The 22,814-nt window shown below is 51.2% G+C and overlaps 7 protein-coding genes across 7 annotated transcripts; 5 read left to right on the top strand and 2 right to left on the bottom strand.

Moving 5' to 3' along the window:
* Positions 1 to 861: 861 nt before the first annotated feature.
* On the bottom strand, positions 862 to 2,189 carry K444DRAFT_554397 (LamB/YcsF family protein). The gene is made up of 2 exons (XM_024876649.1): positions 1,943 to 2,189; positions 862 to 1,888 (listed from the first exon to the last, which is right to left on the bottom strand). Exons 1-2 carry the CDS (start codon positions 2,012 to 2,014, stop codon positions 1,190 to 1,192), a joined length of 771 nt encoding a protein of 256 aa, XP_024741873.1. The 5' UTR covers positions 2,015 to 2,189; the 3' UTR covers positions 862 to 1,189.
* A 2,035-nt stretch (positions 2,190 to 4,224) lies between these two features.
* On the top strand, positions 4,225 to 5,027 carry K444DRAFT_625589 (uncharacterized protein; the record flags this gene model as incomplete). The annotated part of the gene is made up of 3 exons (XM_024882545.1): positions 4,225 to 4,236; positions 4,364 to 4,689; positions 4,736 to 5,027. 3 exons carry the CDS (start codon positions 4,225 to 4,227, stop codon positions 5,025 to 5,027), a joined length of 630 nt encoding a protein of 209 aa, XP_024741872.1.
* A 1,019-nt stretch (positions 5,028 to 6,046) lies between these two features.
* K444DRAFT_705642 (glycoside hydrolase family 55 protein) lies at positions 6,047 to 8,545 on the top strand (the record flags this gene model as incomplete). Its single annotated transcript, XM_024888117.1, has 4 exons — positions 6,047 to 6,083; positions 6,185 to 6,241; positions 6,290 to 6,795; positions 6,846 to 8,545. 4 exons carry the CDS (start codon positions 6,047 to 6,049, stop codon positions 8,493 to 8,495), a joined length of 2,250 nt encoding a protein of 749 aa, XP_024741871.1. The 3' UTR covers positions 8,496 to 8,545.
* A 2,894-nt stretch (positions 8,546 to 11,439) lies between these two features.
* K444DRAFT_608646 (uncharacterized protein) lies at positions 11,440 to 11,979 on the top strand. Its single transcript, XM_024879430.1, has 2 exons — positions 11,440 to 11,870; positions 11,925 to 11,979. Exon 1 carries the CDS (start codon positions 11,469 to 11,471, stop codon positions 11,727 to 11,729), a length of 261 nt encoding a protein of 86 aa, XP_024741870.1. The 5' UTR covers positions 11,440 to 11,468; the 3' UTR covers positions 11,730 to 11,870; positions 11,925 to 11,979.
* K444DRAFT_705634 (putative calcium homeostasis protein Regucalcin) lies at positions 11,604 to 13,245 on the bottom strand (the record flags this gene model as incomplete). Its single annotated transcript, XM_024888116.1, has 2 exons — positions 11,604 to 12,517; positions 12,819 to 13,245. 2 exons carry the CDS (start codon positions 13,243 to 13,245, stop codon positions 12,012 to 12,014), a joined length of 933 nt encoding a protein of 310 aa, XP_024741869.1. The 3' UTR covers positions 11,604 to 12,011.
* Positions 13,246 to 18,109: 4,864 nt separating this feature from the next.
* Positions 18,110 to 18,913, top strand: K444DRAFT_660141 (uncharacterized protein; the record flags this gene model as incomplete). The annotated part of the gene is made up of 2 exons (XM_024886426.1): positions 18,110 to 18,156; positions 18,424 to 18,913. 2 exons carry the CDS (start codon positions 18,110 to 18,112, stop codon positions 18,896 to 18,898), a joined length of 522 nt encoding a protein of 173 aa, XP_024741868.1. The 3' UTR covers positions 18,899 to 18,913.
* A 1,345-nt stretch (positions 18,914 to 20,258) lies between these two features.
* K444DRAFT_640673 (uncharacterized protein) lies at positions 20,259 to 22,699 on the top strand (the record flags this gene model as incomplete). The annotated part of the gene is made up of 4 exons (XM_024884518.1): positions 20,259 to 20,265; positions 20,301 to 20,361; positions 20,830 to 21,845; positions 22,038 to 22,699. 4 exons carry the CDS (start codon positions 20,259 to 20,261, stop codon positions 22,697 to 22,699), a joined length of 1,746 nt encoding a protein of 581 aa, XP_024741867.1.
* Positions 22,700 to 22,814: the final 115 nt, after the last annotated feature.

The raw sequence follows: 22,814 nt of genomic DNA, 5'->3' as shown, positions 1-22,814 counted from the left end.
AGCTAGAGAAGGCGGGGAAGAAGCGGCGTGGACCTGCTCCACAACTTGGCGTTTTCCTTAAAAAGAGAAGGCTTACAAGAGGTGATCGGGAGAAGGGTAATGGTATTGATTGGTATCGTTTGAACGAGTTCTTCCTGGAGCCTAAGGTCTTCCCGTGGTATAAGGAGCTCAAGAAGGAGGGCAGATCTCCATTACTAGCTATGGATAATGCAGGACCGTACAAGTCACATTATACGAAGACAATCCTCGACTTACACGGTATTATACAACTCCTCTGGCCACCCCAATCGCCGGATCTCAACCCAATCGAGCAGATTTGGAAGTATATTCGCCAGCAGATTCGTCAAAGGGAGCATTATCCGGAGAACAAGGAGCAAATGTTCAAGGCTTGGGAAGAGGAATAGATGAAGGTCCCACAGCGTATAATTAACTATCGAATTTCGAAGATCCTCAAGCGTGCCCAGCAGGTACTCGATAACGACGGAGATAATAATTTCCATGGCTAATCAAAGACTACTGAACCACGTCGACAAGCTCCTCCTCCGTAAGCCCATTGGAACTGCTCCACAGAGCTAATCCGGCCGCGTGTACCCTCTCTAGCTTGAGATATCTCTGTACGATTAATCCAACCCATAAACCTTCCATCCTCTGCAATTATTGCTAGCCCATCTTGTTCTGTATTATCTGCGGGCTTCTGTTCGAGGGATATAATATCGTTGAGGTTAGGAGGGCGTTGGTTGGCTGGGAAATTGTTTGGGGAGTCTAATATATTATTAATACCATAAATTTATATATTTCCAATATGTACATATGTAATAAAGTGTTTTAGACATATTTTGGAGAGTGTATAATGTCGAGGCGGACAAATTCAGTAGTAAATTATATGGTGGGTGGGACAATTTGCATTGGTGGTTCTCGCTAAAAAAAATGCGCCCGGACCTCAAGTAAAACCCGCCCAAGTATTTTTCAAGATCGGCCAACTTCCTCTCCCGAAACGTTCAGGGTTCCCCGCAGTGCCTTCCAATAATTGCCCTCCTCGATGTGTCATTTTCAGTCCGATTCAATCCGAGAGATGTTCGCCAGTAAAATTTCATCGCCATTTCAGAAATATGAGGCCGGGAGAGTGTATGTTCGAGAAATGAAAACCTCGAGGAGTGAGGTGTTAAATATGAGCTTGCTTCTCCGCATGTTACTTTGAAAACAGCTTCGCATTGGCCTCACCCACAGCCTTCCTTGCCGCTTTTGCATTGTCCAAAGCTGTAGGCATATCAGAATGTATGCAAATACTGAACGGCCGTCCCTCAAACCCAACCTTCAAGACCCCTTGCTCATTATGATCCCTCTCGTCCTTCAAAGCACACGCCAACACCCTGTTATATATAATCTCCGGCGTAGCTTTCTTGCTCTTCGCAACAGGAACCAAGGCTCCCTGTGCATTATAATCGATATCCACGTATAGCTCCTCCTGAAACGGCAGTCCATATTTCGCACACATCTCCTTCTGCATCTCGTTCTTACACGCGTAGACCGGGACTTTGTAAACAGCAGCTGCGCGTAAAACTGCATCCATAATAACGGCATCTCGCTGCATATAGAAGAACAACTCTCCGTGCGGCTTGATGTGGTTCAACGGGACCCCTTCAGCTTCCAAAAACGCCTTCAATGCCCCCACCTGGTATAAAATCGACGCGTACATATCTTCGGGGTCGACTTCGATGCGGCGGCGGCCGAATCCGAAAAGGTCTTGGAGACCTGGATGTGCTCCCACTTTCACATTATGGGCTTTGGCCATTCGTACCGTCTTGAGCATGAGTGTTGGATCTCCGGCATGGAACCCGCAGGCTACGTTCGCGACATCGATGTATTTTATGAGCTCTTCATCTGGTCCCTGGGGTTTTTGTTACACCTCCGCTCATCGATGGGGGAATTGGTGAAGACGAACCATTTTCCATCTGCCAAATCCCTCCCCCATATCACAATTGATCTCAATCTTCTTGACAAGGCCAGCCATCATTACGCAATAAAGTATCGGACTTGAGAAGAGAAGTGAAGATATATGAGAGAGCTTTACCTACTGTTCCTCCCCACCTTGGCTCTGCCAATGACCAAGAGTGGAGATGCCGTGTTCGACGTCACACCCAAAATAACGGGTTGGGCGATCATTGCCAACGGCCAGGAGTCGGCAGGCCTCCTCTGGGCTGAGGGGATGTTGGTTTCCCTTCGTCCGGTGAGACATAGTCCACGCTAGCAAGGGGCCTGGCTCACACTGGAAAGTCGTACCTTTGCTTATAAACTTATTAGTCATCTATCGCCTTTTCGCCCTGAGCCAACCTGCTATCGTGGACTATGTTTTACCGGATGAAGGGATACTTGGACCTTGAACCAGGTCATTTGTTTTTCTCATGGTTGTGAGTTTGTTTAAACTAGAGTTTGATGGTATTGAGTTTCTCCGGAGTTTATCTTGTGGTTGCAATTGAAATCGCTTACTCATCGGATTCTCGGCTTCGTCCTCGCCTATTTTACCCCTATTTCCCTGCCCCTTTTTTTCGGCGGTGGCAGGTAGGATAGGGGAAACACCTCTTGTTGGCCAAGGGGCCACACCTCACTGAGACATTTTGAGTCACTTATCGAAGCCAATTGTGAAATGTTCAGCTTCTTATATGCCCCGGAATGGCTGTTCCGTGGTCAGCATCTCCCAATTCAGCCTCAATCTATCTGCCGTGGTGTGGGGTTGCATATTAATTTCGCCCATATAACCAAGCCTTGTACATTTTAATTGGGTAGATAGAACAATGAAATAAATATGAAGTTTCTCTCAAAGCGTTACCGTTATTGAGGGGTTAAAATCTCATGCACGGACTTGTCCAAAGTAGAAGACAAGAACAAGGCTTTCATGATCCTATATACAAGCGTAAAATGGGTCCCGGAAAATTCCTGATGATCTCAATTAAGATATATTTCATATTTCACTCACCTTCTCTCCTCCTGATCTTTCTTCTTTTCCGTTCAACCTGTCCATACAACCGGTCCGGGACAGGTGTAGGTCGCCGCCTTGTCCGTATTAATATTGATCCAATTCAAAACGTCAGCCAAGTGCATGGAACCCGATGCTCAACAAGAAAATACACCGTGACGCCTGGGTCGCTCTCAGGGGCATATCCTGGAATATGTATCATGAAATACGCTGGAGGTACCCCGGTTCCACCGCCCGTAATGTGCAACCTCGCACATTCGGTGGGTTGTTTGCTTGATGTTGAGCGATCAATTCATGTCCAATGAGGTAGTATCCTGGAGCAAGTGATTTCGGAAGGGCTGGAGTCTATGCAAGCTTTGAATAGACAATTGCCGTTCCCCAGTTGTTGCCGTTGAGAGGCGGGGCTGTCACAGCTCAGTGAGGTCACTAATCTGACCATCTTGAGCGGCTTTCCAAGAGTGATCGAGGAGACATCTTCATAAACAAGGATAGAAAGACTGGAGGGTTCCTCATAAGGTTGATTGAAACTTGGTTTGCAAAGGTTGCCCAAGCAGACCTTGGAAGGAAGGGGAACTGATGTTTGGACTGAAAAAGGAGGCGAGCGAGCTTGTACCAATCCAGCTCGCCGCATCAGTGCTAAGTCATCCTGCGAAAGCCAACCTGGCTCTGACCAACAAACCTCCTTCTTCTCCCCTTCTCGCAATCTACCCCAAAAAGGATGCTCACGACAACGACCTTTCAGCTCGCCAAAAATGAGTAGAACCACTTGGGCCGTGTCTGGTGGGCGGCTCCCAAATGGCTGCATTTGCGCTCATCCATTGGATGACCATTGTGGCTGGCAATTTGGACTTCCTACAGCGTTTTGCCTAAAGCTTCTCCAAGAAACTCTGGAAGGTAGTCTGCCTGCTGAGAGTGGGGCTGCGCAATCCCTCCCTAATTGTAACATGATCTTCATAGTCGTGTTTACTTTTCTCAGAATGACAAGTGCCTTGCAGTGCAGGGCATGTTTCAAAGCTTCCTGGCGCAGTTGCTGAGAATTAACTTACCACCGAGGAGGGGACCTCTCGCAAATGGAGATGATATAAAGTCCTCCGTAACCAATTCATTCTCTCTTGCAGTTATTTCTACTATTTTCGCACAGCCCTAATTAGTTCTTTCAACCTAATTTTCTCCCGATTGACACTACGTTTCAAGCGAGCGGTCTCGCCTTCCTTTCAGTGGCAACGATCTTGCAGCCTGTAGCTTATCGCATGTCTCCATACGTGTGCATGACGACTTCGCTGAACAAAATCCAGTTGTGATGACCAAGAATTAGGAGCTAGATGCGATCGTCTTTGCGGAGGTGACTATGTCACTGTTGCATTTCCCTTGTCATATTGTGGCATCAAGGCTCAGCCAGAGAGATTCGGATTCAGCGCCGAGGGCAACTCCCCAATCACTTCCTTTGAGTTTGAAGGAGTGGCCAATCAAGTGTCCATCAATGAAAGAGAAGATGAGCTCTTCTTCGGCCACCAGGACGGGAATTTCCAACCATTGGATGCTACCTTCGACTTCGACCCAGTGGCAACAGGCAGACAGGTCTCAAACTCCAAAGTCGTAGAAATCTCCATCGACAACAAAGACGGAGTCGGAAATGGAAAAGACTCGTATACTTTGTATCTGGGAGATGGCTCTAGCTTCCCCAAGAAAAGTCAATGGGCTTCGTTCGAACGCATGTGAGACCCAGACCTCAACTTTGACTACGATTGCTAACAAAAATAGGTTCAACAACAACCAGAAAGCTATTTTCAGCTCCTGTCAGCAACGCAAGATGCCGAACGGTGCCGGGAAAGAGGTCGGCACAATCTATGATTCTATCCAGCAGGAAGCCAAGGAAACCAAGGTTGATCATCGCTTTGTACTTGCTACAATAATACATGATTCTGGAGGCTGTGTTCGAGTCCCAACATCCAATTTAGGTGTTTGCAATCCTGGCTTAGTGCAAGATCACGATGGCAAAGCTACTTGCAACTCCGACATTACGCACAAAGTCCTGGATCCTTGCCCGAATTGAGTCGTTTTGGAAATGGTTCGGGAAGGCCCCCGCTGGGACGAAATCAGGCGACGGACTTACGCAGTGCATCAGCCAGTCAAAGGCCAGCGAAAGTACCGCTTTCTACAAAGCGGCCATAATCTACAATACTGGTGCAATTGCCCAGTCAGGAAATCTTGAAGATGGCGGAGCTACGCATTGCTATGCATCAGACATTGCTAATCGCCTAACCTGTTAGGTCTATGCTCCTCACAAGTCTCGCCTGGATGGCGCCCACATGGAAGTTTGAATGATTTTCTCTTAAAATATGAGTGCTTTGATTTTGGATATCGCTGGAAATTGTCTCTCCCTCCCAGGCGAGGATGCTTCAATCATGATGGACGCGATAATTTTTGTGTTAAAAAATCTGCAGTCTTTCCTTTCACGATAATGCTGGCTTAGTCTTCATTCGATAGAAATGTTTGGAGCATTTTTGCAAAATGGTCTTGCTGTATGCGTGATGGGTTGGTCGTTAACCCTTGCCCAACCCGCATGCTCACTAATCCTCCCAGCGTCATGCATGCAGTCATATTTCAGCCTCAGGTGGAATTCGCAAATGCTGATGCATATACAGTAAGCCTACCACATTCTTCGGGGGGTAGGTGCCCAGTGATCGCTGCTACTGCGTTGTTAGAGCATTGAATGCAGACCGCGCAACTCGGTTGCTGAAAGCTGAGCATGCGCCACTGAGTTTGATTTGTCTAACATGCCTCTTGCTGACTTGACCGCTCTTGCTGTCACTTGATAGGTAACTTGGATGAATAGCCCGAGTCATCGAATGCATATCCTTAAGTAACAAGTGTCACCCACCACAGTAGAATATTCTCTTCAGGTTATAAATTTCACCTCTTCTGTTTTCTGGCCCGCAGTTGATTTTGTTTCCTTCTGCCACTTATTTTGCCGTATCACCACTTGCCACATAGTTACCGCCATGAAATTATTTATTTCGATTGTACTCGTAGCAGGCCTAACATTTGTTGTTGTCCAAGCGTCGGCACAAAATGGCCCCAATCAAGTTATTTTGGGGAAGACTTCAAAGTAAGTGCTATAACGGCGAGAGTGAGTTTCTGCGAGCTTATCAATTCGGTCTAGGAAGGAGCTAGGAGGAGACCATGAGTCAATTACCGCCACTTGTACAGCTCCAATTGCCGGCAAACCCAGTCAGTACTGGCTGGACGCTCAAGACCACACCGGAAGTGCGCGAGGTTACGCTCCATTTCTAGGAAATGACTATACATACCCAGTGTATCGGAACGTGAAATCAGCGCCATATAACGCCAAAGGGGACGGCAACATCGACGATACTTCAGCTCTCCAAAATGCGCTGAACGCCGACGGCCAAGGCGGGAATAGATACGGCAATGGTGTCACGATTCGACCAGCCGTCGTGTTCCTTCCAGGAGGGACCTACAAAATATCCGAACCTGTGGACATGCGCTTGAACACCATACTGATTGGAGATCCGACTGATCCGCCAGTTTTCAAAGCTACGTCAAACTTCAATGGAGATGCATTGATCCATGGATACGACAACGCAGCTGGAGATCCAACCACGAACTTCTTCGTCGCCTTGAAGAACATTATCCTTGATACCACGAATATTGACAAAGATAAATCTGTAACTGCACTTGGGTGGGGAGTCTCGCAGGCTTGTCATCTCACAAATATCAAGATCAATATGCCAAATTCTTCTGGAGGTCACGTGGGAATCGACATGAGTGCTGGTTCAGCAACAATTGTGGCTGATGTTGTAGGTCAGATCTACGCATAAATTGAGAATACATATTGACGCAAAGCTAGTCATTTACGGGCGGCGCGATTGGAGTCCGGGTCAATAACCAGCAAGTCAATTTGAAGAATCTCAGCTTCAAATTCTGTACTACAGCGATCAAATTTCCTGGCGGTCACACAGCAGTGATTCAAGGAGCCAACATCGATACCTGCGGTATGGGGGTTGATGCGAGTGACAGCGGCCAACTCGGTTCACTGGTAATCCTCGACACTACCTCCGTGAACTCAGGCCCCGTTCTTAAATTCCACGATTCCTCACGCGATTCAGGAGATCGCAACAACCAAATTGTGATCGAGAACCTATCTCACTCTGGGAGCAACCCAATTGCTATTGACGAGAACGGGAACGTAAAGCTTGGAAGTACTAGTTCGGTCGATACATGGATCTGGGGGAACGAAGCACCCGGAAACTACCAGACCGGCAAGACATCCTCAACCTCGCGACCAGGACTACTTCTTGATGGAGGAAAATACTTCACCAAAACTCAACCTACATATGGAGAATATGCCGCTGATCAATTTGTCAACGTGAAGGCTGTCTCCGGATACCCTGTCAAAGGAGACGGTTCGACTGACGATTCCACATCCCTGAACGCGATCCTGGCTCAGAATGCAGCGAACTGCAAGATCTCTTATTTTCCATACGGAGTATATATCGTCAAAGGGACTTTGTACATCCCTCCCGGCTCAAGAATTGTGGGAGAAGCATGGCCCGTCATTTCCGGGATAGGTGCGAATTTCTACAACAATGCTAATCCGTCACCAGTTGTAATGGTCGGCAAGCCCGGCGAGATTGGCGTTGCTGAGATCCAAGATATGCGGTTTACTGTCGCCGATGTTCTTCAAGGAGCAACGATTCTTCAAGTCAATATGGCCGGCAATCTCCCAGGAGACGTTGGAATATGGAATACACACATCACCGTAGGTGGGACTGCCGACACGAAAGTCAACACAGTCTGCGGAGCTCCTGATACATCCGACTGCAAAGCAGCGTTCGCTCTCACACACCTCACTGCCTCCTCTGGAGCCTACATAGAGAACATGTGGGGTTGGGTTGCAGATCATTCTTTGGAGGCAGGCGGCGACCACCAGAACATCGCCGTCGGTCGAGGAATGCTCATCGAGGCGACCAAAGGTACCTGGCTGACAGGCACCGCATTCGAGCACTGCACACTCTACAACTACAACTTCTACAACGCACAAAACGTCTTTGCCGGCATGCAGCAAACAGAGACGGCATACTGGCAAGGCGAGGGTTCGCTCCAAAACGCCCCCGCGCCGTGGACTGCCCTTTCGTCTTTTGGAGATCCAGATTTCTTGTGGTGTGGAGACGGTGATCAGAAGTGTCGCATGGGGCTTGCTACCACCATTGATGGCGGAAGCAACTTGTTCCTGTATTCAGCGGCATTTTGGACTTTCTTCCATGGGGAGACGTTGACTAGGTATAACTTCCCTGGAACAACGTGTGGGAGTGATTGTATCACGAACCAGATCAGAGTGGCTGGTAATCCGAAAGGATTGTACTGGTATGGGGTCAATAGTAGGTGTGCTACTACCATGATTTTGGATGGACAGGGGAACCCGAAAGAGTTTAATAATCCTGGCGGGTGGCCGCCTGGTGGGGTTGTTGCGGCGTACTTGCAATATGCCGGGTCTTGAAGGTTTATCTTCCACTGGGTCCACATCCCTCTGGTATCATCGTACACCTGGGTCATTACCACAATTCGAAATACACTTGTTTCTTTTCATCTCCTTTCACGCACAAATGCCACTTCAACTCCTCAAACTTCACTTTCTGTTGGGCGCAATGCTTTACCTTGGCATGACAATACGCTTCTTAAATTATAATCGATATTATTGAAGACTGCCATTTGAAGATGAGCCTTTGGGGAATTCGAGAGGTAACAATAGGATATGGCTTGACGTTCTCAGTTGGGTAGTCACCCCTCGTGTCGGACCATCCTGGGGAATCTCCATTAAATAAACCTAAAAACTGCCCCTATGCTATCCTGGGAAACATCGAAGTTGATCACATCTGTGCTTCTATAAAGTTCAAGCCACGAGCTAGAGTAAATGGAGATACTCCGATATCTTACTTTCGACTGTGGAGAAGAGGTTCGAAAGTCAGACACCAGTCTCAATTGATCTATCTATCAACACTCTCCTGTCCCAGTGTTCCATGATGCTTTTGCAAAGCGCCTCTCCCAGCCTCAAAAGACGATTATTCTCAAACTTGGTCGTGTTCCCTGTGACATTGATAAGCTAAAGGGAACTTTGGGCTTCCTGGGGTGCTTTGAAGGAAATCTGGTGGCCACCCTAACTGGCCACTCTGGCCGTGGGAGGTTTACAGTTACAAGCCTTTGGCACGTTCGCTCATACTAGAAAAGCTTTCTATAAGGTTTACGGGGGCACTGAAACACCGCGGGATCAGGGACCGGGGGCTGCTTGTAGAGGATGTCTTTTTGCCCCTCGTGGTTTTTGGCTTCTTTTACAAGCAGGACTCTGTATATAAATATCCTATAAGCTTAGCACATCCCCATACCCTATGGGAGGTTTATAGGAAAGCTAGTTTCTTCTGTTTTCCGCTGGACGCAAATAATCATCATCATCATCATCAACGTGACGATGTGCCTTGTGTTTTCAAGGTCTGCGATCAAATGTTCATTTTTACTTTACATCAATCTATCACTCACTAAATTCACTACAATATTTTCAACCTGTTTACAGGGAAGGTATGTCTGGCGAGCGAAAGGGGCGTGGATCCTTGCGGCCACAGCACCTCGCTTAATTAAATTTACAAGCTAAGCCCCCCTTTCCAATACCCCATATTTACTTAACAACCATAAATCTCCCCTCTGCACGAGATCTAACTTCATCTCAACTCCAAACATGTCCGCATCATTCCGTCGGCACAGTGGCCTCCCCCTGACCCTCCAAACCTCCATCCTCACCCACGTCCCAAACCCTCCTCATCTCTGCTTAGACAGGCGCGTCGACGACACACGAAGGCACAATACCATGTCTCCTCTACTCCTCCCCCTCCCTCTAATCCCTTTCCCACGATCTCTCCCTCGTATCTGCCATGTCGCGTTATTAGGCCTGCCTTTGCAAAAGGATTTCTCCACCGTATAACCTTCTCAAGAGAGTAGGCAAGTCGAGTAAGCCACGGTGTCCGCCCCGATTTCCCTCTGTAATATATATAGAACGAGTCGTGCCGTCGTGTATCGAGGAGGAGGAGGAGAAGGAGGAGTTGTTGTAGAGGATCGTCGATAAGGGAAGATCGCTTCGTGCGACGCTGTGCGAGCGTTCGAATGAAGTATCGCTTTCACAACGTATCGATATTTGACTTAATCTTGGCCCTATGCTCTAGAGAGCATAGGTTGACAGCCTGCACCACGAGGAGGTGTTGAGTCGTCGCAGGCCAGGCACATCGTCAGGAAAGACTGGGGGGCTCAGCGAAGTTGTTCCTGCCGTCGTTCATTATACTTCCACATTTTGAGCAACTACCCCCTGCTCGAACATGGCACATCTGAACATATTGTACCAAGGTTCGAGAATAATACTCCATGCATGTATAATGCCTCATCCCCGAACTGCCCGTGTGCCTGTAATTTCGAAGGCTCATGCATGCAAGTATCTCTGCTCGTGCCAGCCCTTCCTCGTCTCTGACAATCATCTACCAGTAGCCGCAATAACTTGGGACGCAACTACCTTTTGAAGTATCTTCAGTCGCCATACGTGAGTTCATGGCGTGTAAGATCAATGCCCTTCTCCCGTGCTCTCTGTTGCCATGACTCCCATACAATGGACTCTATCTGAGTCTGTGCCTACATTTCAAAGAGTTGTTTTATTGATCTGAGCTCAGGCAAGGTTTTTGCGCCATTTTCTGGTACAGGTGCAGCCAGAAATTTGAAGATCGACATCGTATATTTTCTAACTCGAAGAGCTTCCAACCCTGCTGGTAACGCTTCGACGGCAGCCTGACATCGTTCGTGAGAATATTCAACTTCGCGGAATCCTCCTTCGCCTGTGGGTGTCTGCGAGTCTTCGCACCCGAGCAAGACGAAAGCGTCAACGTTCAAGGCACTGATTTCTGCAAGTCAGTTGAAAGGCGTGGAAAGTAGTGGTACGTGCATGCTCTGCAATGGGTTCGGTCTAGTGAAGAATAGATTAAACTTCTCCCCTCAGGCTTTCGAGCATTTGTAACGACTCGGGTGGTTTATACTCATCACCTGGAATATGTCGTATGAGTAGTTGCTTCCAGTGTGGAGATGAAGCTCTCCAAAGCAATACTTTAATCTGACCAGACCATCGACGATGATAGTTGGAATAAATCTGGTGATTGATTCTGTATCAGAAGAAGAATGTTGGTATTTGAAGAATCGAAGGGAGTTAAGACACTGAAGAGTTTTGTTAATCGAATTGCCTGGTATCTGGCTGTTGATGATGGTCAGGGCCTTAATTATAGAAACGTGCTGCTCTTGAATTGTAGAGGCCAAGCCCATGTCGCAGTGGATCCAAGTGATCGAGATGTCAATCACGGATTGCAACCCGAAGAAGGGAAGTACAAAATTTGCCTTCATCCCCAGGCCAATCCTCCCGGCTTTGTTATCGTACTCCAGATCTACCCTCATGAGATTCAACAAAAGCGGATGCCGGGAAGAAGGATGCTGCTCTCTTAACTGCTCTCTTATTGCCTGCTCCAGAATAGCCTACACGTATGGAGACTTTGCAATTGCATTCCGAAGTACAAAGAAAGATGCAAAGCAATCTGACAAAGGTCATAGGGACGTTGGCCAACTCGCCAACTGGGAATTCATCACTCGAGGACATTTTCATAACCAGCAATTCTTGCGATCTAACCAGTACGCCAAAAATAAAAAGTACATCTAACCTCCACAATGCAAACATCTAACGCCCTCCATATAGAACTCTCAATTTTCCCAGCGATACATCCAGTTCCCTTTGGACTAGCACAAGCACCTGCTTGTTGCTCAATGGTTGGGTGGGCCTGCAGAATCCAGCCTGATTTACCTGGTCATCGAGTTAGTAGGAGTGAGAACGGGTATATCAGAAGATGTCGACAACCACTTCTCCTATACCAAGAAATCTAGCCGTCTGTTCTAAGCTCTATAAACTTTCCCACCAAATCACCACCCCAAAATCGCCTCCCCTCTAAACATCCCTCTCAAGTCTAAACTCAAACTCTTTCCTCCCTCCAACACCAACATCGCACTTAAAAATCCCACCCCCGTACCTCAGACTCTCAACCTCCCTCTCATCCTCCTCCGCCGCAGTAGTAACCCAAATCTCTGTTCCCACAAAAACGGGACAAGTGATATTTCTCGTTGGGAAGCTCACCTCCCCAACAACCTTCCCCTCCTTCCCTTCCGTACTAATCCTCAACACCTTCCCCTCCCCATAAATCGCCTGCCAGATAAAGCCTTCCTTATCGATCCGGAATCCGTCGGGGAAGCCAGGACCAGGGTGTTGGTAAAAGATGCGTTCGTCAGAGATGGAGCCGGTGGTGGGCGAGTAGGTGTAGGCGAGGATGTGCTTGGCGGTTGTGTGGACGAAGTAGAGGGTCTTGTGGTCGAGGGACCAGCCGACACTGTTGGGGATTGTGAGGTCCGTTTTTAGAGTTGTTCGGGAGAGGTCGGAGTTGAAGCGGAATAATGAGCCTAGGGTGCGTGGGTTAGTGGGGTGTTACACTGATCTACGGTGCGGTGCTTTGGCGCTATGCTATGCTTATGCCCCACTGGGCCTCTTCAGCGTGTTGCCCGAACAAAGGATGAGACGTGGGGAATGAAAAGGAAGCTGATATCACGTGATATGATGTGACTTGCTGATGCTTGTTGCTTTTGCAGACATTCCAAATCAGACTCTCCACTCAGAGGGGGAAAAGGAACAGGGAGAGGGACTTTCAATTTAGGGGCCTAAGACAGAGCATGGGGATCCACAGGTGGATGGCGTATGGCGTACCTTCTGCATAGACGTCTCCAAGCCAGAAGTCATTCATAGTGCCGACCCAGAACCTGCCTTGCGGGTCCACCGCGCCATCGTTGCTCCTCAGCCTCTCGTCTTTCTCCTCGTTATCATAGAACTTCTTCAATAGTTCAACCTCGCCTGTCTTCCGCTCCAAAATGTAAATCCCACTCTTCCCAGCAATCAGGATCTTCTCTTGCGGATTGTCGCCCTCGATGTTGGCCGTGACTCCAATGGGCATATCCAGCTGCAGCGTCTTTAAGCTCATCGGTTCTTGGGCAACATTGATTGTATGCAGTTCTTTCTTTTTAATGTCCACGAAACGCAGCGTATTTGTTGCGACTTCGTAATACGGCCCTTCGCCTAACTCGCAATGGAGGTCGAGCCATGGCTCTTTGACAACCCATTGTTTTATTCCGGTCATGGTAGGCGAGGTCTGAGGATAGAAAAAAGAGAGAAACCATTTCCACCACGACAGAAACATCGTGGTGTTGATCCCTTGGTGGGGCGGGGCCGCAGTGGGGGGCTTGTGGTGATCTCATCCACTTGGCGGCCGCGGACTTGAGGGGAGCTCCGCGAGACAGCCGCCAATGGACCTGATGGCGCGATGAAGAATTTCGCTTCAAATTCGGTGAGTGAAAGTTTTGAAAAAGCAAGAAAAAGGGAATTGCTGGGAGACGGGTATAATGAGTCAGTGGAAATTTTCGGAATGTGGCGTGAGGCACGAGTTCAAGCTGCCAAGCTCGCATATATATTCCGCTTGGGAATCTCTTCTGTTTAGGCGGTTGACGGGCCTGAATTCCGCGTCCCTCAATGCCGGTTTCGCCCGGAGGATCAACTGTCTGATAAGCAGAACTTGTCGCAAAAAGTTCTCGTGGTTTTATTGTTTGGATGTTGTGGCGGATATTTTGGGCCGCTTTTGCCTAGATGTTTTGCGTCTCTTGCTCGGTCCGGTATGAGGCAAAATCAGATCTACAACCAACAATCTGGTGGCTCAGATAAGGCCCTTTCCCCCTATCGGTGTCTTTCCCTTCATGCGGAACGTGGCATGCTGTGTAATTGGTTATTGCTCAGCTTGAGGCTCGTTCGATCTTCACTCTCCAAATACTGGTGATGCGGCCAACTCGACTCCAGAAAGTCGTCAAACACAGTTCCGTTTGCTAGCTTTTCTCCGGTATCCTGGTACTTTGCGGCTTGGGGTCTGGAAATGCTACTTTGGACTTGCGGCTCCTTTTTGGTGTCTTGAATCACAGTGTCCACTTCGGGAATTGCTTTTGACCTTGTCTACTTCGAAGACCTAGTTCGTGAGACATACTTGAAAATGAAGTGCATCGAATGGCGATGGGCTCCGAGTGGGAGGTAATTTGGAGGGTCGTTCGAAGCAATCATTTCCGTGTTGGATTTGACTTTCGTGCTCCACGTTGTGATGCATCGGCCACTAGACTACTGCCTCCGTGATGAGCCTAATTCGACGAGGTCTTTGAACGAGCAAAATAGAGTTTTCGCCGACCGAAAAGTTTGGTTGGGCCTATGCAAGAAGGGACCGTATGTCATGCTTTTGAAATGCAGCCGCCATCTCGGCGAAAGAACCGGGATTCCTTGCATCTTGGATGTTTCTGCAGCGCTGCACACCTGCAGCCTTAAAGCCCAAGTCCTCACTTGAGGCGTCTTAGTGAGCGCCTCTTCGACTGTTCTTCGGAGGTTGTGCAGCTACGACACTATCAACGCAGACTGCTGCATCTCCCTCACCGACAATCAATAGTCTCCATTGTGCTCCGCCATTGCCAGCGTGTCTATTCGGATCTCTTGTTGACCGCCAGTTCGCAGAATAGAAACGAGAGAATGCTCACCGCAAAGGTTTTCCCGCGCACCGTGGAAGATTGAAGCGGTGTGTGCACCTGTGCCCAAAGCTCTATCCACACCAGGGTCAAGCTGCGTCAAAAGCACGTGCATGAGGACCCATCACCTGCCTAAGCGCCATCACAACACACCAACGTCACTCCCTCGATGGACCAACAACTCAGGGGTGCTTACCTGCTCCGTGTGATGTTCGTAACCGGCAGACCGTTGTTCAACGCCCTGTCCGGCAATTACATCTGCACTGACCTCGTGCCTGACATGTTGGTGATACATAACGTTTCTGATATCATCTTGTCCTTCATGACGAAATCGCGGAGGCTGAGAGACCTGACGCATGGATTTGATGCTATAAAAAGCAATTCATGTGTCGCCTTGCGTTTCCTAATAGGATTCGGAAGTTTTGTCGGAGTCGTGTTACACTCGGGACGAACTTTTGTGTCATGAATCATGTGGTGCAGTAATAGGAATTAGGAATTGCTTCTTCGTCTCGCATGCGAGAGAGGCTTATCGCTAGAGCTGCAAGTCCAAGGCAGAGATCTCCGCCCAGAAACTCGTCGTCCAATTCAGGGATCACAAACGCACTCCAGATGATTTGACATCCAAACTCATGGGGTGAGGCTTTCGAGGCGGAGCGGGAGCTGCGGGACAGTGAGACTTGGGACCATCTCAAACGGATTTTCGCAGGGTCCGCTCTCGAGCCCCTTGTCAGCACTTGCTCGGGAAGTTTACGTTCAACATGCAGTTTGCAGCACTCCTTTTCCTGTTGGAGACTTCGAAGTTCGAATCCAGCCCGTCAAGAGCCAACCGAGCCTGCACATGACCGCCATTCACTGCGAGAAACATGCAGCAAACATGCAGCTCCCGCATGAAGACCGGACGCACAGGTGCGGCGGTGCTCATGGAAACACGGGGGCCAATCAGCAAGGCGCTGGGCAAGCCTCATCCCATCTCTGGCTTGGGTGCCTCACTTTTGCCTGGGACGACAGGCTGGCGTGGTTCGCTCACGACGGCGCGGGCATTTCGCCTCGAGTTGCGGTTCCACAGAATAAGGCTGGGAAAATGTGTGGCCAGTGGCCACGCATTGATGCTCGCACAGGCAGGTTTCCTACCTGTAGCATGACGTCGCAAACCGGTCGAAAAGAGGAAGTTTGTGTTGTGTGTCGCATGGAGATGAGAAACATACTCCGCACAGTACCTCGCCTTTCTCGATCTCACCGTGACACACAGCAAGGACCGCTGACTTGGCCGCCGCGGCAGCATCCCGCCCGTTCCTGGGCAAACCAGGGTTGTTTCGCCATGCTTGTCGGTGTGCAGCGCCGGAACGGTCGACCTGAGCCTACTCATACCCTGCCCTGACCTCAACGGGGTTCGGGAGAAGTGATCCAGCGCAGTGGTATCCGCACTGGTTAGGCGCGCTTTACCGTTGCTGTGGGAGGCTAACTGGGGAACGGGACACGCGAATTTCGGGCAAGACAGGAAGATTACCGTTGTGGATACGTCGTACGCAGGGAGATGATCAAATCACAGGGCCAGGACTGGTGAGGACTGGCGAGGACTCCCGGACCTGGGTTTGAAGCTGGCGAGAGCGATTCGTGTTCCATCCGGGACCCTCGGGCCTGTATCTGGGGGAATATTGTGCGCTGGGACGCGAAAGCCTGGGATAAGAGCCTCATATATACCTTGGCGGGCATGAAGAAAAGGAAGTTCAGCAGCTCAGGAGTAGCATGCCCGCGGGGCACAAGCGTCATGCTATGCTGCTGCTTGATTTTGCAGCAGTAGTGGGAGCGGTGCTGTGAATGGTGATGGGGGCACGGAGTACCTGCTCATCAGTCGTTTATTGAGTTTAGGAGACATGCATCCGCTTCCAGGTCTTTCGCTTAGCCTGCAAGCTCCAGCTTGCCTCGCCTGCTGCTGCTCAACGCCTTCTCCTTCTCTCGTCACATCGAGGACGGAGGCAAAGCCATGTCTGCCGGCTGCTGCTGCTGCTTCTTTGTTCTTCGAAGCCATTCCCCCCAGTCCGCCAGCGTTGCAACGATCGCCGGATTCGCAACTTCACCTTCTCCACTCATTCCTCGGAGAATTGCCAGCCTCGTGCTGCCAGCCTGCCGCAGCTCGAGTCAAGATGACCTTTTTGGGGATGGTAATACAACACCGGAGCACTTGCCGGCCATGTCAATTAGGACAAGGTTGCCTGGTTGAGGGATCCGGCTTCCCAGTCGACCTTCTCATGCGCCGTTAGCGACTCCATTTGCTGGGCCTCCGCGAGAGCATCAAGGCCAATCACCCTCGACGTTGAGAGACAAATGGCGTACACATAATCACCGACTTGAGACACCCTCCAGCCACCAGACTACCACCAGTTCCCACAACGCATCCTGTGATCCTGACCATGAAGCGAAAGCTCGGCTCTTCCCCATGCCAATTGATCCATGGGCCATGGCCCAGTTGGTTTGTTTGACGCTTAACGACCACGAACAAATTTAGACTGCTTTTCGTCTGTCACATCTCAATCACACCAAATCACACCAAATCACATCTTCAGCGTTTCATCATAAAGGGACAGCTCTCCCCACCGCGATCGTCACCAATTCTACAGCTAGACAGTGAGCTTCGAGACTTTTCCCGAGCACCCTTGAGAAGACTCAGAAAAGGCACGGTGGTTGAGGAATCAGGTTTCGGGAGTGCTGGATCCGCTTTCCCTTTCCATAGATCTACATTTGGACTTGGATGCAGCAAGATCTTCGCGTCAGGTACGGATGCCTGGGGATGGCACTTTGGGCCGCGATGCACCGAAGTCCAGTATGGATTGGCGGAAGAAATCCCAAACATTATCCTCAGCGGCAGGTGGTGCTGCGCATGACTACTCTAATATAAATCCAAGTTGGCATTCACGGGTGGAAGCTTTGAAGAAGGTTGTCGTCCGATGCATTCCTTGCGTAATTGATCTAGATCCATGAAGAAATGTCGGGAATCGGCCTCGGAGGTTTGTCTGAACGACTTGAGAACGAGGGTTCCGGCCTTCTGGAAATCCCAATCGGGGTCTGCCAAGGATGTCAGACTTATCAGTGTGCAGCAGGCGCTCCTGCAGCTCATCTTGCTGCCGCTTCATCGGTACGGACCTGCTTAACGAAGGGTGGACGCTACGCGTCTGTATGAACTATGAAAGGGAAAGGTTGCGGTGTGGGTCGAGCCGAGAACGAACACACACCCGAAGTTATATGGACATGGATGCAAGATCATTTTACAGTATTCTATTGCGGGCAAATCAAGTTAAAGGTAGGAGGAGCTGAGCGTTCCAGAGAATTGACGTACTAGGCAAACCGAGAATTGCTTCGTGCAAGAAGAAATACGGTATAGTATCTAGACTTAAAAAGCACCTCCTCGAAACGTTGGCATTGGGGCATTTGTGAGCCGGGCTCTCCGACATCATGCTGCAGTTGTTCCTGTGCATCTTCTTGACGGCGTTGCCCCAAGGGTAAGCCGGCAAGGGTGCAACCTGGGTTCTCGTGGACTCCTGGGATCAAGCTAAATTGACTTGACTCCGGACTGAGCATTTCCAACAACCCTGCTGGTGGCAGTTATTCGAATCCTGACAAGGGAACAATTCTTGCAGGGCTGGAAATTATTGCTGAGAGGTCTCGGTTTCACACGTATGAAGCCCTAGCCCAAGAAAAAGGACTCAGCAGTGCAGCAGTGCAGCGTGTGTTTCTCCTCATTTTGCATGCTGGCTCACCAGGACCAGCTCAAAGCCCGACGGCCGGCAAGCTCTCGGGGAAGGCGTCCAGAAGAAAAGAACAGCCTGGGCAGAGAACATGGTTCGCCAGATCCTTGCGGTGGAGAAGACGCTTGAAGCCTCGTCCTCAGTTCTCCATGCTTATGGTCGCCCTGCACCAGCTGAGCTGGCCCATTGGCTGGGAATCACTACCAAAGCTCAACGCGAGGCAACTGCAGCTGTTCTGTTCGTGCAGGTCTCCACACCCACCTGCAGTTTGATGCAGCGGATCCAGGACCGTTTTGTAGTCAGTGCCTGGCCCCTCGCCAGTTGGGAAAGGGAACGGTCCCGAACAAACCAGTTCTTCCTGCAGGCGGCGGATACTACTGCAGTGCGATACACTCGCCAGCGACAGATCAAGCATGTAATCTATGCAGGGCATGCATGGCATCAAGATGAGCGCGGGAGAAGCACCGCCAATTTAGCAACGACTAGTCCCCAGTGACGCACTGGGTGCCGTCCAGTACTGTGCTGTGCTGTGCGTGATTGATTGCAGGGCGTTCGTGGTGTGCGCCAGCAACGCCAAAGTCGCAGTCCTGTTCATCTCCAGTCCAGCCTCCTTCACATCGATCACCAATGCTATGCCCATTCGCACCAAGAGGATCGCTCCTCTGCTTTCCGGCCTTCCCTCCTCCCTTCAGCCTGGCCTGGAGCTGAGTGACTTGTGACGGCGCTGGAGATTGAGGCGGCACCGGTACCTGGCTTGGCCTGGCCGGGCAGCTGGCTGTCATCAGGCGGAGGCGCAATTTCGCTGCTGGGTCTGCTGGGTCGGCTGGGGCCTGCTGGAGCCTGCTGCAGTGCTGGCTAACGGTTGTGCTTGCGCCGAGCGAGTGAGGAGCGAGTTTGGGGCCCTGGAGGAAGCAGGAGGAGAGTGAAAAGGCCCAAAGCAGCAAATTATCACCAATGGGTAGGCAGCCCTGCCCTGGGATTCTTCTTACTCGTCACCGCCAGCTGCAGGCCGTTCCATCAGGCCGTTCCATCAGGCTGTTTCCAGTGTTCCACTCCAGCACCCAGCCCCAGCGGGGGCCCGGTCCCCATAATATAACGTGATACACAAGGGTCCGAGTCTGCGCTGCGCAGAGAGCGGTGCGCGGTGCCGGTGCGCATGGTCTCCCGCCTTCCGCCTTGGGCCCACTCTTCCACCACCGCCCCCTTCCCCCTTCCACCTCTCTCCTCCTCCTCCTCTCCCCCCCCCCCCCCCCCCCCCCCCCCCCCCCCCCCCCCCCCCCCCCCCCCCCCCCTCCCAAAGCGGCCCCTCCACCACAAAGTTCCTCGGGCCCTGGGGAGTGGGAACAAAGCCTCTCGGCCTAGCAGCCAGCCATTGCTCATGGCCCCAATGACCCCATGCCAGGAATTATCGCAGCACATGCTGGCCCCGGTACCTTGGCTGCTGCAACCACCGGCTGCAGCCTCCACGCACCCCAGCTCGCTCTTCTCAAGAGACCCACCCTTTTTCGTCAACCCTGGACTGTATGATCTCTTTGGTGCTGGGACGGTGAGCGCGTCTGTGGGCATGGCGTGGACCTGGCTCCCATCGAAAGGTGACCCAAAAAGCTTGGGGGTTCCCGTGCAGAAAGAATAATGCTTGCTGCTGCTGCTGCGCTGCTGCTGCTGGTGAGCAGCTTCTGCGGAAAGCTAAAAGCGTCATCAGCAACAAACAACCCTCAGCCATCCAACAGACACGATCTCCTGTGACGGGCTCCCTCGCCAGCCTGTAACAAGAATTCGACCGCGCAGAGTCTTACTCTTCCTCAGTCTATTTGTTTTCCCCAACCACTCGCGAGTCTTGACCGCTCTTGAAGCTCATGAGTGGTCCGTCTAGCTGGACCGCTCCCCACTCTCTGTAGGTTCTCTGGAGCTGCTCCTACCACTGGTCCTCCCAATCGCACGCACAGCAACTGACATCCAGTGACCTGGTGGTACAGTGATCAGCTGCTTTCAGAAGTCTTTCGATAGTGTAGATAGACGCAGGCTCCTCCATTGTCATCCAACGCCGGCGACCACCCCTGCCAAACATTCACACACGCGCAGCAGCAAGAACAAGAAAATAAGTCACTTTATAAGTCTCGGTGCGGCGCACAAACAATGCTCCGCTCTGGACGATAAAACGAAATACTGTGAGCCACCTAGCTCAGAATACCAATAAGCTGGTGCAGCGCTGCCCCTTCACCGCTCGCTGGGAAGCCTTATTGGCAAGCCCAATCCCACATTCGCTCTGGCTGTACCAGAACTTTTGAATCGGCCGTTGCGCGAGAACCCACCATTTGTTGCTTTTGCAGACGGTCCACGGACTTCGCCAAAACTAACACGATTCCCGGGGAAAGCCCCAGAGGTGCTCGAAAAAGGTTACGCTGACTTTGTATTCAAGCTTCACAGCTATCGACAGAGTTGGGAAGTAAGTGGGAAACGTCAATGTGCCGGTCCTCGGGACCGTCCAGGGTTAGGGGATCAGGACTCGATGTCGCAGAGGCCTCCTGCGTCTCGTCCTGCATCTCGCTCGCCTCCCGATGGCCAAAGGATTACTCTACCGCCGGTGCAGCTTCGAGATGACCCTCCACCGGGGGGACGACAGGGAGAAAGGCATCAGCAAGAGCCTGAAAGTCGGGGATATCCTCAGCAGCTCCAGTCGTCCCCACAACATGCTCGTGCTGCCCAACCTGCGCCATCCGGAGAAGATTGGAGATCATCGGGCCCATCTAGAGATCTAGGCGTTCACTCCATGTTGAATCCAGCGGAATCCGAGGCCAGCGGGCACTCGAGCCGTCGTCGTCTCAGTGAAGCTGCTACCGAGTCGCCAGTTGTTGGACCAGCTTCCCAGTTTAGAGCCAGCCCAGTAGGAATGACAGCACATCCATTCTCAGGCCAACAACCCCCCTCAAGCACTCCCCCTACAACGGAGGCCTACAGTGCGCCATATCCTAGAAATCGCCGAATTTTAACAGCAAGATCTCCATCTCGTACGTTCAGCTCTGGAAGGGGTACGAGCCCCGCGACGATCGATGCACAGCGGTCCCCTTTCTTACCATCAAGAGGACGGCCTTACACAGCAGAACCTGGTCCATCCCCAGCATCTGAAGTCCCTCCCATGCCCACTCCTCCAGGGCAACCTCAGCAGCAGCAGCAGCAGCAGTATGGCTTCCCACAATCAGCCTCAACTCCAACCATCGCCCCACGACGAGCAAGTGGGAGCACCATGCAGGCTCCTGGACGAGCACCAGCCTCGCAAAGTACCAGTCCCTCCATCTCAGCCTCATCACACAATCCTTCGTCAAGCCAGGCATCCCCGGCTTCGTTTCTCTACAAAAGTGGACAAACGCCGCAAACCACCACATCTTATTATCCGGGTTCGTCGTATGGAACCTCGATGGTGCAGCAGCAGCAGCAGCAAGGAGGTGGCATGCAATTTCAAGGGCCGACGGGACAACCTGAAGGTCCGTACAGCGCTCCAGCTCCCCAGACAGAAGGCAGCGGTCTCCAGGGCAGTGCAGGCAGCTCAAGGCAGGCGTCAGCATCAGATCCCGTTCATGTCCTGACTTTCAGCACGCCCGTAGGCACGTATCATGTACCTGTGGATGTGCACCAAGCATCGCGGTTAGCTGACGAAAAGCGCGCGCGCAACGCAGGAGCCTCAGCGCGATTTCGTCAACGCCGAAAGGAGAAAGAGAAGGAGGCTAATAGTAATATCGAGAAGCTTCAGCAGCAAACGAGAGAATTGGAGCGAAAGGTCAGGGAGGTGGAGCAGGAAAGGGACTTTTACCGCGCCGAGCGAGACCGTTTTCGTGATGTGGTTTACAGGACTCCCGACATGAGACACCTGGTCATGCAAGCCCCTCCAAGTCCGCAAAGCATGCGGCCTGGGTCGTTCCAGGGGTCGATGTCCCAAATGGGAAATCCTCCACCTCCGCTTCCACCTTCGCAGATGGGATTTCAAGCCCCTGAGAGCACTTCCGAACGGGCACCAAGAAGGCGAAGGACAGACGCTCAGGGCGACTTCACCAGCTTACCGCCTTACTCACTACCCCCAGCCTCGACGTTACCACCTGTTCAAGCATCTGGGTACCCTCCGGGGCCTGGTCAGGGACCGACGAGTCTTCCCCCCCTGCGGATCGATAACACGGCTGCTCCCCTGACAACGAGCACCAGCATTCCCCCTGCGACGACGGCAGGGCCTCCACCGCCCTATGACCCCTACTCGCGGGGTCCTTTCGAGCGAGGATGGCCTGGGGAGGGCGGACGACGACAATGATCCAATAGCCCAGTAGGAGCGACCGGGTTGTGATGGATCAACAGTACATCATATTTCGCTTGCACGACGCCTTTCCTATCTTCGTACCACCTTTGACGACATCCCGACAAACATA

The sequence above is a fragment of the Hyaloscypha bicolor genome, assembly GCF_002865645.1.
Source record: "Hyaloscypha bicolor E unplaced genomic scaffold K444scaffold_17, whole genome shotgun sequence".
Taxonomy (NCBI): domain Eukaryota; kingdom Fungi; phylum Ascomycota; class Leotiomycetes; order Helotiales; family Hyaloscyphaceae; genus Hyaloscypha; species Hyaloscypha bicolor.
This window is presented reverse-complemented; position numbering and strand designations above follow the sequence as displayed.